This window comes from Denticeps clupeoides, chromosome 1 (genome assembly GCF_900700375.1).
Source record: "Denticeps clupeoides chromosome 1, fDenClu1.1, whole genome shotgun sequence".
NCBI classification, from domain to species: domain Eukaryota; kingdom Metazoa; phylum Chordata; class Actinopteri; order Clupeiformes; family Denticipitidae; genus Denticeps; species Denticeps clupeoides.
Window position 1 is genome coordinate 15,664,436 of NC_041707.1, and position 14,783 is coordinate 15,679,218.

Below are 14,783 nucleotides of genomic sequence, written 5' to 3' on the forward strand. Positions count from 1 at the left end.
TGTTTTTTTCTTTTGTTGTACATGTGTGAATTTTTGGGTTTTTGTGAATTTTTTTTTTTTTTTGCTTATTTGTGTCTTAGTGTGGTTTTGCTTTAACAGTACATTTACTAAGTGTGTACTGTCCTCTACAGGTCTAAGGAGGGTGGTGCACTTAAGCTATGGGATCAAGAGCTGAAGCGCTGCAGAGCCTTCAGGTTGGAGACAGGCCAGATCATTGACTGTGTGCGATCCGTGTGCAGAGGAAAGGTACTGCATACCCCACTAGGTCCTCCTCACATTAAGCTGCCTGACTTGACTAAAATCACTTTTAAGACAGGAGGAATGTTTAAAATATGGGACGGGTGTCATTCCCCTAACACTCCACACATTGGTCACATAAATAATAACACCATGAAACGGCATCAGTAGTTTAAGCAGTAGCCTATTTTTTTATTTGTTAAATGTATTTGTTAAAACACTGTTTGCTGTAGGGTAAGATTCTGGTGGGCACACGGAATGCTGAGATTATCGAGGTGGGGGAAAAGAATGCTGCATGTAACATCCTGGTGAATGGGCACATGGACGGTCCCATCTGGGGCTTGGGCACCCACCCCACCCGTGACGTCTTCCTGTCTGCTGCTGAGGATGGCACAGTACGCCTCTGGGACATTCCAGAAAGAGTGGGTACTTCCCACCAGTCTGCTTCACTTATAACTGTTTTTAGATGTCACTATTCTGATGACAGGAAATGTATCCAATCCATCCTAGTTACAGAGATCATACCAGAGAGAAGCAGAGATGATATTAGAATTTGATATTTGATCTTTGCCATCACTTGTAGATGTTCATGAAATTAAATAGTTTTTAACAAAGAAATTTCATTAAACTGACTTTAATTATAATATATAATATTACATAATATATAAATTCCTTTTTAACTTCCCTTTCTGGTCATTATACTGGTTATTACACTATACGTACTGTATATTTACAGTGCAAGCGCAACATACCTGTAATTTGATTATAGCTCCATGTAAACACAGTCTATGGTCATGTCTCTATTTCTTATAACTTAAATAAACATCACCACTTTGATTCATTGATTTGCTAGTTAATGGATGCATTTTGGTTTCCTCAGTGCACAATATTCAATGGCAACAAAAGCTTTTATCAGTAGGCAGCAGTTTATTCAGTGGACTGATATTTAATTGGAAAATAACTATACTAAAGCCACTGTTCTATGTTTTGCACCAACAGAAAATGCTGAACAAGGTGAACCTGGGTCATCCTGCCCGCACAGTTAGCTACAGCCCTGAGGGAGACATGGTGGCCATAGGAATGAAGAATGGCGAGTTCATCATCCTCCTTGTCACTTCACTGAAGATTTGGGGAAAGAAGAGAGACCGCCGCTCAGCCATTCAAGACATAAGGTTTTGGAAAATTAATATGTAGCTTCAGTTAGTATATAATGGGAAAGGATAACACTGAAGTCTACATTTTCAACACTGGTTTATTAAATGCATGTTTGCATGTTCTGCTTATATGGATTTTATTACAGATGTAATGAATGTGGAAAAGCCAATGCCAATCAATAATCATCCAGTAATAATTCTGATCAGTGTGTTACCAATTTATAATGATTAGATGTCAACCCTTTTATCTCAATATTTGTTCTTGTTTTAGGTTCAGCCCAAATTCACGCTATCTTGCAGTAGGATCCAGTGAGAACGCAGTTGACTTTTATGATCTCACATTGGGGCCACAACTCAATCGCATCAACTGCTGCCGAGACATTCCTAGCTTTGTAATGCAGATGGACTTCTCAGCTGACAGCTGTTATGTTCAGGTGTGTGTGTTACATTTTTTTATGTTAAAGTCCAGATTTTGATACTTATTTCCACCCATTAATTGAGATATGTGTTACAGCTGTCCACGGGTGCTTATAAACGCCTGGTACATGAGGTGCCTTCTGGAAAACAGGTCACAGAACAGGCTTTGATTGATAGAATCACATGGGCCACATGGACAAGGTAACTAGAGACCTTGTACACTTAACCGCACATTAAAAATGTTTGCTGTTGGTACAACTCATAGATGTAATTGTCTTGTTAATGCTAAATTTTTAAATTGTGTAATTTGTCATTCTGTCATTCTACTCTTTCCATAGTGTCCTTGGAGATGAAGTTTTAGGGATTTGGTCTCGCAACACTGACAAAGCTGACGTGACGTGTGCCTGCGTTTCCCATTCCAGCCTCAACATTGTCACAGGGGATGACTTTGGAATGGTGAAACTACTTGACTTTCCATGTCCAGAAAAGTTTGTAAGTATTTAAAGTGATTATATTGAATAACTGACACAACCACTATACATATATCTCCTAAGACTCATTAGTGTCGCGTGCCTCATTAGTGTCACAAGATGAGGACTGAGAACCCAAGCACAAGTGCTGCAACAAAAAAGAAATTTATTACTAAACCAGCAAAAAGCGGGTTAGGTTTCACATCTTTCAACAGGTTTCACAGGTTCCAAGAATTTGTAATACAATTGCGGTATTATTTTAGATATGTTTAAAATGAATATGTTTGAGAAATGTAAATATAAACACCTAGCAGCAAATGCCAATCTCTCAGACTGTAACCTGTAATAAAATGGTGCCAAAAGATAACAGGGTGCAGTGCTACATGATGAGCATGAGGCTTGTACGGTAAGGTATCCTCTTGATTTACATTAAAGAAAGAACCACTCACTATTAAACCATCAATATTTGCGCAAGTGTGCAAGCAGCATGAGTTCTAGGAAGCAGTTTGTACCGTGAACAGGTCCAGCCAAGGGTTGAGTCTGAAAAACATGAATTATGAACAAGCGGCGCTCGCGTGGGACACCGCTGTTTTTATTCCGTTTCCTTTGCGGCTCCATGCAGTAGCCCTTGGGGCTACTGCATGTAGTTATAAATGGCGTGCCCATTTATATCTACATTTACAAGACTTAAAACCAGTAGTGACAGGGACAGTCCCCCTGAAGCTACTGAGGGTTAAATGTCTGCTCAACGACACAATGGTAGTAAGTTGGATTCTTTACCACTAGGCTACTACCACCCTGCGGGTGTGGCGGTCTGACAGGGGCCATGAAATCAGTGCATAATGCCAGCTTGAAAATAGTGACCTGAATGTGACTCACCTATGTCTCCACAGGCCAAACACAAACGCTTCCTGGGTCACTCCCCCCATGTGACCAACATCCGCTTTAGCTATGGGGATCGATTTGTCATCAGTGCCGGAGGAGATGATCGAAGGTAGCTGCTGTAAATTGTCCCTTCATCATGTCCATGAATTAAAAAAAAAGATGGTATAAAACAAATTATGGATTCTTTAATTTTGTGTCTGGCAAATCATGTCCAGGTACCCAGATTACTACATCAGAACATGCTCTCAATGTTTATTAACTTACAATATCTCATAAAAGTGAGTACACCCTCACATTTTTGTAAGTATTTTATTATATCTTTCCTTGGGACCGAAGGTTGGATATTATTCACCCAGCTGCAGTTGTCATGGGCATCAACCTATCTCAGCTTCTTCCCCAATTATTAGGCCTTGGTGGGCCCTGGTTTGCATACAGAGTCTCAGAGTCTCTTTGTATTCCGTGGACACTTGCAGATGTGTTGGGTGAGTTCCAAAGCATCATCAAGTTCACAGGGAATTCACTGTATGAAACTGTGTGCAAAAGCTCACAAATGTACACAATAAGGTGGACTGGTCAAGCATTTCCCCAGACCTAAATCATTCTGAGCATCTGTGGTGCATCTTCAAATGGAAGGTGGAGGAGCGCAAGGTCTCTAACACTCACCAGCTCTGTAATGTCATCATGGAGGAGTGGAAGAGGATTCTAGTGGCAACCTGTGAAGCTGTAGTGAACTCCATCTCCAGGAGAGTTAAAGTAGTTCTGGAATGTAATGGTGGCCACACAAAATATTGACACGTTGGGAATAATGTGGACATTTTCACTTAGGGATGTACTCACTTTTGTTGCCAGGCGTTATTTTGAGATGGCAGCAAATTTGCATTTTTATTCAAGTTGTACATCGACTACTTTACATTGAATCAAAGTGTCATATCTTTAGTGTTGTCCCAAGGGAAGATATAAAAAAATATTTACTCACTTTTGTGAGATATCTGTATATGCTTATATTTATACACTACAGATCACAATTTCAGTTTGATCATGTGATTAAGTGGAGTGCAAAACATCTTGAATGAACCTTTCCTTGTTTCTAATGGTGCCTGTTAAATATGTTTGTGTCCTGACCAGCCTGTTTGTGTGGAGATGTGTCCATGCCCCTCATTGAGAAACTCAACAGATGACCCAGATGACTGCATGAGCTTTCTCAACCTTCATAGCATGACTGAGCAGAGAGAAGAACCCAACGTGGGATGACTGCATGGATATTAAAGGCATGTTTTTGAGGGAACCAATGCCTAAACTGGGAATGTATTCAAGTGTTAGACCTGTACGTGCAAGTACTCTCCCTTTTCCATAATCTCCATCAGCCTCAAGTGTTACTCAAGTGTATATACAGTTAGACAGGAAAGGGAATCATCTTCCCTTTAAAAAATATATGCATCTCATCCACCATTATATTAAAATGGTAGAAAATAATGCCCTGACCCGTTTGTCATCCATTCTGGGCCGCGTTGGTGTGGAACCAGTGGTGTGCTGCAGTCACACCATGGTTCTAATTAAAACTGATCAAATGCCATTTATTTTAGTTTATGAAACTGTGTAGCAGATGGTATAAGATTAGCCTTAAGCTGCCCCTTTGAGTGTGGTAAGGTTGATTAGACCTTTTTGTTTTATATATATATATATATATATATATATATATATATAAATATGTGTATTTTTTGTCTTTTGGTAGTGTTTTGTTCATTTCTTTTGACATTTATTGTAACTCCTGTGGCCTTCTTCCAGAATGTAACTCTGGTGTTATGTTCACGGATGACAGCATGCCAAAGCATACTATGCACTGTACACCTGACCTACTCACTGTGGTTCTTTACATCTTTTCATGTTAACCCTGAACGTGGGAATGTTCATTTGGCAAACTTGGGTGACCCTGTTAGTGGAAATCAAAACTTACTCAGATGTAGCAATGTTAGCTTGTGCTGTAACCTTTCAGTAGTGTGTGTGCATGCGGGTGTTTGTGTAAGTATGCACATACGCAAGTTTTCTGAGAGTGCGTCTTAAAAGAAGACAATCTCTGTTTCTCAGAAAACAAGAACTAGAAACAAAAAAGTCAGATGCAGTCACATTGTTGGCGATGCTCACTACTCATTGTCCTGCTAAGCATTATTTTCCTTTGTTCATGTTTTCAGTTGACTATTTTAACAAATATAAAATGTGTGGTTTTAATTATACAGAATGTTATAACTCAAAGAATATCAAAAAAGAATCATCAAATGATGTGTAAAAAGATTTTTCTACTGTAATTTATTTTTTGACTTCTCAAAATCAGTGGAAAATGTGTTTAATGCTATTTTAATTTACATTATATCAATGTAAATATAATTTGTAAATGCATTTTTTGCTATTTTTTTGTGAAATGTTTCTTAAATGCCAACTTTATTAATAAAAAATATCAACAATACAACAATGTATGTCCTGTTATAATGAACAATATGTCACAAGTCCCAAAATCTCAAGATTGCATATGTAGTAACTGAGGAATTTCACAATTAATGTGGAGTTCTGATGCTGGATAATCATACGATAACAGTTAATCAAATGCACTATATTAAACACTTCTTGTATATAAGTTTTGCACTGTGGAAATCATGCCTTGAATCATTTTAATCATTCCATATGACAACAAATAAAATGTTTGTCCTACACAGAGGTGATGGACAAATATTACTTACAAAATCCCATTATGGCTTGTAGATGCAGACAGGCTATTCACCAAATTCCTAAAACCTCATCTCCAAGGACACTGTGGAAAGAGTAGAATGACAGTGGAGGTGGTTTGATTTACATTAAAGAAATAACCACTCACTATTAAACTGTCACTATTTGCAGCATGAGTTCTAGGAAGCAGTTTGTACCGTGAGCAGGTCCAGCCAAGGGTTGAGTCTGAAAAACACAGTAGAGGAATTATGAACGAGCAGCACTCATGTGGGATGCAAGCTGTGGCAAGAAGGTTTGCTGTGTCTTGTCAGTGTCCAGAGCATGGAGGTGCTACCAAGAGACAGGCCAATACATCAGGAGAGGTAGAGGAGGCCGTAGGAGGGCAACCACCCAGGAGCAGGACCTCCTGCAAGGAGGAACAGGAGAGCCCTGCAAAATGACCTCCAACAGGCCACAAATGTGCACATGTCTGCTCAAATGGTCAGAAACAGACTCCATGAAGGTGGTATGAGTGCCTGACATCCACAGGTGTGGGTTGTGCTAATAGCCCAAAACCATATAGCATGTTTGGCATTTGCCAGAGAACACCAAGATAGGCAAATTTGACACTTGCGCCCTGTGCTCTTCACATATGAATGCAGGTTCACACTCTGGAGACAAAGTGGAGAACGTTCTGCTGGCTGCAAAATCCTCCAGCATGACTGGTTTGGCAGTGGGTCAGTAATGGTGTGGGGGGGGGGCATTTCTTTGGTGGGCCACCACCTCATCAGGAACATGATCAGGCATTGTAGGGAGGTCATACAGGCACGTGGAGGCAACACACACTACTGAGCCTCATTTTGACTTGTTTTAAGAACATTGCATCAAAGTTTTTCCCACTTTAATTTTGAGTGTGACTCCAAATCCAGATACATTTCCATCAATAACTTTGGAGTGATTTTGTTGTCAGCACATTCAACTATGCAAAGAAAGAATTTTAATGTATTTAAAGGAATCTTTTTCTTCATTCAGATCTAGGATGTCTTATGTTTGTGTTCCCTTTATTTTTTGAGCATAAGGTTGAAAGCTTCAGCACTCCCACATCTTCATTCCTAAAGTGTTTGCATTTTAAATAGATATTTTGATGACATGTGACCCACATTCCTTTCCTTCTTTCATATTGTTCATTTGTGACTGCTACATTTACTACTAAATGCTAAATGATTACATTATTTTTTTTTTTAAAAACCCTGTCAATGAGGGTAAAATGCAGTACTGTGAGGGCTGGTCTGTCATGTGGCTTTGTTGCTGTTGGTTTTTAAACTTATTGTTATTCATTCTTCAATTTCTCCACTGAGAATTTGTATTGGAAATGGCCTTAACCTTCCACCTGTATGGGCAAGTACTCTCCCTTCTCCATAATCTTAATCAGCCCCTATCGAAATGACATACAAAACAGCAAGGCTGTATCAAGACAAACTCTGAGCTGATATCACTGGCTGAAAAGGCATGAGTGCAAGAAGAACGAAAATATTTTGGATTGTTGAACATTTTATAATATGAATTAATAATATAATATTAATTCAAAATCAATGTAAACTACTGTATGTCCAACTTTAACCGCACCGTGGTTTCAGTTTTCCCAGCCAAGATTCTTCTCACTCAGAAGCCACCTGGAAAATGGATCTCCACACAGTCTTGTTTCTCTTCCCTCTATTCGCCCTCTCATGTGCCGTGCATGTGACGTACACTGACTGTGGTAAGCTTGCACTAGTTTCCCAGTGTATTTAACTTCATTATTTTATTTTCATGTTGTGACCAGACTTTGCAGGGTGCTCCGGTTCCGTGTTCCGGCCCGGTGTATGTTCCTGATGCCTTGATTGTGTCCTCCCCACAACATTATATTTTACCTTGTCATGTGTGTAGATGTCTGTGTTTTAAGTAAATCCCCTGTATTTGTGTGTTGTGTGACTGCGTCTTTTTCTACCATCGTGACATTTTATTATATTTCAATTTTTTTTAAGACAGTGTTTAGCCAGTGGCGATATTCCAGCAAACAGAAACTTGTTCCTCTTTGTCATTATCAGTAATTTGTCTGAATGTTACATATGAAGCACAATCAGGCTGCTTTGACTGATTTGCTGTGAGCACGTCTGCTGACCTCTGCTTCACCAGTGACCCTGTCAAGTTCTATCAAATTGGTTAACACAGATTAATCAGCACATGATGCTGCATTGTAGGCTGTGGTGAAGAACTTTGAGAAGCATAGCAGAGTTGTTGTCATGGGATCCATTTTTAAAGTCTTTATTTATCCTTCTGCAGGTTCTAAGGGCCAGTCACAAAGGCCAGTGTGTGATTTGGGGTGAAATTGAATCAATTTCTTAATTTTTTTCCGATTTCTATTTCAGATACCGGTTGACATGGAATGGGAACTGATTTGAACTGTCACGACTACGGACTTACGGGGGAAGGAAGCGCAGAGGTCTGACATTCTGGGAAGGGGGTTTTATTATAACAAACAATAACGAAATACAAATAAACAATGGCGCGGTGGCCGAAAACAGTTTAACGTAAATAATGAACTGAAACAAACCCGTAGGCGTGTGGCGATTGCCAGAACGCAAAACACATAACACTAAACAAGGTCAAGTTCGTGCATAGAGTTCACGAAAATGCCAGCGACCCCGAACGGGCGGAAACTTCCGGCATTTATGGGGCGTCAGGATTGGATTCCGGTGTGGAGCCCAGCTGCAGGCAATCCTGACAGAGCCCCCCCTCCAAGGGCTACGTCCTCGGAGCCCCAACAGTACCATCAGTGGAGGCGGCGGGGCGGACGGCGGCAACCACAGGGCTCCTGCCCTGCTGTATCCTCCCCTTGGTGGACCCGGTCCCTCGGGCTGGCTCCCCGGCGTGGTCAGGCGTGGCGGCCCCGGTCCCTCGGGCTGGCTCCCCAGCGTGGTCAGGCGTGGCGGCCCCGGTCCCTCGGGCTGGCTCCCCGGTGTGGTCAGGCGTGGCGGCCCCGGTCCCTCGGGCTGGCTCCCCGGCGTGGGTCAGGCGTGGCGGCCCCGGTCCCTCGGGCTGGCTCCCCGGCGTGGTCAGGCGTGGCGGCCCCGGTCCCTCGGGCTGGCTCCCCGGCGTGGTCAGGCGTGGCGGCCCCGGTCCCTCGGGCTGGCTCCCCGGCGTGGTAAGGCCGTGGGCGGCCCCGGTCCCTCGGCTGGCTCCCCGGCGTGGTCAGGCGTGGCGGCCCCGGTCCATCTGGGCTGGCTCCCGGCGAGGTCAGGCGTGGCGGGCCCGGACCTCGGGCTGGCTCCCCGGCTTGGTCAGGCGTGGCGGCCCCTCCCTCGGGCTGTCCCGGCGGTCAGGCGTGGGGCGGACCCCGACTGGCTCCCCGGCGCGTAGCGTGGCGCCCCGGACCCTCGGCCTGGCTCCCCGCGTGGTCAGGCGTGGGCGGCCCCGGTCCCTGCGGCTGGCTCCCCGGCGTGGTCAGGCGTGGCGCCCCGGTCCCTCGGCTGGCTCCCCGGCGTGTCCCGCATGCCGGCCCCGACCCTCGGCCTGGCTCCCGGCCGTGGTCCCGCACATGGCGACCCGACTCCCGTAACTGCACACAATACTCAGGGCCGCATCCTCATCTGGGTACGTGTGGGCCCTGTCTCCACATGTCCCCTCTGACACGTCTTGTGTCACCCCCTGCACCGCGCAGGGAGATTGTCCCAGAGCCTCCGGCGACTGTTCCAGGCACCCCAGGCTGGTGCCTTCTGGGACTATGCCGCCCCTCTCGCTGCACGGCCCTGGTGCCAAGGGGGGGGCATTGCCAGACCATCCGGCTAGCCCCTTCTGCGTCCGTTGGGACAAGCAGGCCCTCTTCCTGCCTGTCCCAGCTGGGTCCTCATGCCTACCCGGGGGCTCTATGGCGCTCCACCCCTCTGGAGGCAGACGCAGGCCCATGCCTGGCCCGCCCTCCTCACTGGCTACCGGAGGACCCAGCTCCATCGCTTCCCCACCTCCCCTCCCCTCAGGAGGAGTCCCCAACCCGAACTGCACCCCCCCAAAAAATTCTTTGGGGGAGCACCCCCCCCGGCTGCCCTTAGGGGTACCTTGGGGCTCGTCCACCTCGCCTTGGACCGGTGCAGTCAGGTTGGGAACTCCCTCCCTGGGGTTCGGCTCTGCTGCTGGGTCACCATCTGGTGGACACAAAGAGGGGAAGTGGGGGCGACATACGGACACATATGCCACGCACACACACACACAGACAGAGACAGACAGAAGAGAGGGTTGTCTAGTTCCCTCTCTGAGCACTCCGGGACCTCCTCAGGGGGCACAGCCAGGATCTCGGGAGGCGCGACCTTCTCGTCGCCCGCCAGTGCTTGGTCTTCTTGCCCCGGATCCTGACTGGCGCTGGACGTGGTGGAGGGGCAGAGTTCGATCCCTGGCTCAGGCTCTGGCCGATCAAACTCCGCCCTCAGTCTCTGCTGGAAGTCCCGAAAACTGCTGTCTGTCTCTCCCTGCTGCCAGAGGGCTGCGTTCCAGCCCCATGCTGACCCAAGCAGACACGATAGGATGGTGGTGGTCTTATCAGTGTCTGCTGCCCCACTGAAGGGTCCTGGGACAATTGGGCTGTCCCACACGGGGCTGGGCACGTCGCTGGAGATGGTGGTAGGTGTGTGGTGTGGATGGGGGTGGACGTCTTCTCCAGCAGGTGTGGGCGCTGGTGCTGCGCTGCCATTTCGCTGGGGAACGTCCGGGCAGAGGGAAGGCGGGTCGGCGACTGGAGCAGGAATGGAGGATTCCCTGCGAGGCAGTCCCGGCAGCGCAGTTGCTGGCTGGCGACCTCCCGTCGCCCTCTTCCACCAGCTTTCCTCACACTGCTGGGAGGGACGTGGGTTTCCACGGACCTCGTGACGATCCTGGATGGGCGCGATGGGCGGAGCCATCCCGGCACCGACTGCCCAAACGGCGTCATCCTGGTCGTCGTCCGTGTCCACCTCGTACCCCCGGAAGTCACATGGGTCATCACGGACGCCACGATGATCTCGGACGCGCACGCTGGGCGGAGCCATCCCGGCAACGACCGCCCACCGAAAATCCACGTCATCATCGCTTTAGTCATCCGTGTCCTCCCACCGGTGACTCCGAGGGTCGTCCACCCTGCGGACATCCTGGACCCATGGCGCGATAAGCTCCCATGGGCAGTACTCTGGCCATTCGGGCTGGAGGCTGCCCACCTCCTCGCTGGAGGAACACCGCCGTTGTTGCCGCTTCTCACCCCCCTGGAAGTGACGTGGGTCCCCACGGACCTTGCGACGATCGCAGACTGGCGCGATGGGCGGAGCCCAACTCTCGTCTCCCGTGCTCTCGTCGTCGTCCGTGTCGTCCACAGGGAGCCTTGCCAGCAGAGCGCAGAGTTCTTGGCTCGACATGGCGAAGATCGTGGGGGTCGCATCTACTGCGCTCGCTGCCCACGTCACTTCCTCGCTGCTGCCGACGCCAACGTCCTCGCTCCGCCCACTCACCCGCCGACGTTGTCGCTTCCGGGTTTCGCGGAGTTTCCCGGGGGTGACGTCATCACGCGGCGCCGCGTACCACGGCTTCTCGGGGAGAAAACGCTCCACCAGAACGGGCGGCGCGTCTCTCCCCTGCCGTCCGCGTTCTCCGCGCCGGGCTGCGTCCTCCGCGGTGTTTCTTCTCCTCTGTTTTTTACCTCTGCGCTTTTGGGGGGGTCGCTGGCATTCTGTCACGTCTACGGACTTACGGGGGAAGGAAGCGCAGAGGTCTGACATTCTGGGAAGGGGGTTTTATTATAACAAACAATAACGAAATACAAATAAACAATGGCGCGGTGGCCGAAAACAGTTTAACGTAAATAATGAACTGAAACAAACCCGTAGGCGTGTGGCGATTGCCAGAACGCAAAACACATAACACTAAACAAGGTCAAGTTCGTGCATAGAGTTCACGAAAATGCCAGCGACCCCGAACGGGCGGAAACTTCCGGCATTTATGGGGCGTCAGGATTGGATTCCGGTGTGGAGCCCAGCTGCAGGCAATCCTGACATGAACAAGGACTTATTCTGGTTAGGATCCCGATCAAGATTGTGAACTTTTTTGTTTTGCATGTTTCATTTAGAACGCTTTGTACGAGTTTAATGAAGGAGTTTAACATTTGAACTATAATAAAGATTGTTCTAAAAGTATGTTTTTTTTTTAAGACATACGCTGATTTCATGTAAATGAATTCTGGGAGTTCATGTGCTACAGAATGTTAAGTTCTGAATTAGTGTTCCCCAATACTATATCTGAAGTCTTTTCCCAAAATTCTGCCTTGGTCCAGATTTACACCCACTTTAAGGTTTAAATGCTAATGATGAGAGAGGCGGGACGAGGAGGAGAGCGGCCTATAGAAGTGAGCAATCATCATACACAAAACTTATGTTTTGGGGGAGGTAACCTTTGCCCTTATGACAACATAAGAGAAGAAATTTCCAGATCTGACTGAGCCGCTGCTCTCTGAATCGCGAAGTATTCGCACTATGGGGGATCTGAGTGAAACACACTTCAAGACACTGTATACTCTTGTATTGACAATAAACCTCTCTTTAATTTTGAATTATTACATGTACATTCTCCTGTTCCAGTAGACTTCCCCAAGCCCTCCAGCAGCTGGAGACTTTCCCCCTGTTCATCTGTGAGTCGCAGGCTCAGTCACTCCATGGCCAGCTGCATACTGCTGGTCATAAAGCTGGACCAATACATGGAATCCACCATTGAAGCTGAGGTCACAAAACGAAGCAAATAAAAAAAAAAAAAATTAATTACCGAATGACAGAAACCCTTTGATTCTGTTCTCTACCAAAAGGAGCACTCTGCTGTGCAACAGGACTTCCCCACTGCCATCAAACTGCTGAATTCCAAGAACACACGCACCTCTTAATTAACATCAGGACTCACTGGACTTCTGCATGGGCACAAGTTGAATTATCCTACTCTAGACTTGAACATGCACACACCCCACCACACCACACACCCCCACTCTGTTCTTATTATTATTTGTGTTTTAAAAAATTGTCATGCAATTTATTCTATTTGTCCTAACTCATTCTGTGTGTCTTTGGAGTGCAATAACTGTTTATTAATACATAAACAGATTAATCTGTATTGCACAATAAGTGCAATAATGGCAGTGGTGGCCTAAAGGAAGCGGCCCCGTAATCAGGTTCAAATCCCGATCCACCTAGGTGCCACTGAGGTGCCACTGAGCAAAGCACCGTCCCCACACACTGCTCCCCGGGTGCCTGCCATGGCTACACACTGCTCACCAAGAGTGATGATTAAAAGCAGAGGACATGTTTCATTGTGTCACCGTGTGCAGTGTTTCACAATGACAATCACTTCACTTTCAGGAGAAAGTGGTCTGTCTCTGAGAAAGTTGAGGATCCGCTGACAAAGTGATGGAGACCCAGATCCTTCAACTTAATGGTTTTAAATTCTGAACTTTAGTCCACAAACAGAATCCTAACATAGTTCCCCCGCCCGTGTCCAGCTGATATGGGGTTGTGTGCAGCAGACGGTTGACACGCAAACTGTAGTGGATCCTTGGTGGCGGGAAGCAGTGGTGGACGAAGTACTTTTACTCCAGTAAAAGTCCTCCAATTTAATTTGTACTTCAGTAAAAAGTAAAAATACAAAAGTATTTGTATCATAAGTAAAAGTACAGTGATGTATTGTGGCTCTGCCTGATTTTTGGCATAGACAAAGTCTTTGGAAGCTGAATCTGTGAAAATTGGATGATTGAATGCTAGTACTGAGTGTGTGTGGTACGGAACAAAGTTTTTAATGGATTAGTGGACATTCTGTTAATCATCTAATACTGAATTCACAATAAAATGGGGTTGGGTGATCATTATTTCATATAACGGCTCGAAACGTATAAACAAAATTAGATAACAGATTTATTAGATGTGGTCTACACATTTAAAAAGACTGTGAATACGATCACCTAAATCTATTTTGACCTGTTAATCCAGCAGACGTAAAAACACGGCCCTCGCTGAAATTCCAGAATCTGTATGTTTCGCACGGAAAGAAGAAGAAATAAGGTGCCATAATAGGGACAAATTTGATCATCTATTATTTTTAACTGATAATCTGTCTGCATGCTTGGTTTGGTGGAGCTGGGTACAAGCAGGGAGGACGAGCAGCCGTGCGGCCGGGGAGGCAGCAGGCCTGGAAGACCGCTGGCGGATCGGGTGTCAGGGGACGACACTAGTGGTCAGGTTAGTTCGACAGGGTACAAATACAATGGAAGCTTCCATACATTTGGGACCAAGATGCATCCTCTCTTGAACGCTGTAAATGAGGTATCTTTGTACAAAAAAACCTTGGACACACTTACCTTAAATTAACAACATAACATTCTATGAATAAAGATAAAAAAGACCTCTGTTCATATTGTGGGATGTCTCGTCCCAGTCTAGGGGTTGGGAAATGTGTGCGGTGGGAATACACAGATACCAGGCCCAAGTGAAATATTGTGCTTTTATTTACAGTGAGTGGTGAACAACCAACCAAACCTAAAGTGCTATACACAACAACTACACAACAATCCACAGGAGGACAACACACCATGAAAGGAGAGACTATTCAAATACACAACAAAGCCACAACTAACAAAACTCCAAAACTCCACTCTCAACATCATCATCATCATCATCATCATCACCACCACCACCACCTCCTCCTCCAGCTCCACAACAATGAGCAATCGACTGCTGGTTGGAATGGTATTTTACCCTGGGCCTGTGCGTTGATTGGCTGGCAGCTGACGAGATGGGCGGAACCATAATCCTTATGGAAACACGCAGAAACACAGATCACCCCAAACCATTCTACGGCCCAAATGTTACTGCTTTTGTGCTTTTTGTGCTTA

General features: G+C 46.2%; 1 protein-coding gene across 5 annotated transcripts in view; it reads left to right on the plus strand.

Annotated features, from left to right (window-relative positions):
* Positions 1 to 5,457, plus strand: part of eml5 (EMAP like 5) — a 55,923-nt gene extending 50,466 nt beyond the window's left edge. For 4 of the 5 annotated variants that reach the window (XM_028977505.1, XM_028977514.1, XM_028977524.1 and 1 more), the window contains 8 exons: positions 132 to 246; positions 471 to 659; positions 1,237 to 1,409; positions 1,663 to 1,825; positions 1,906 to 2,009; positions 2,147 to 2,300; positions 3,172 to 3,272; positions 4,289 to 5,457. In XM_028977505.1, coding sequence (XP_028833338.1) covers positions 132 to 246; positions 471 to 659; positions 1,237 to 1,409; positions 1,663 to 1,825; positions 1,906 to 2,009; positions 2,147 to 2,300; positions 3,172 to 3,272; positions 4,289 to 4,325 — 1,036 coding nt within the window. In that variant the 3' untranslated portion in view covers positions 4,326 to 5,457. Of the gene's footprint in view, positions 1 to 131; positions 247 to 470; positions 660 to 1,236; positions 1,410 to 1,662; positions 1,826 to 1,905; positions 2,010 to 2,146; positions 2,301 to 3,171; positions 3,273 to 4,288 lie in introns of those variants that run through there. The other variant, XR_003749563.1, reaches the window with a different exon arrangement.
* The last annotated feature ends 9,326 nt before the right edge of the window (positions 5,458 to 14,783 follow it).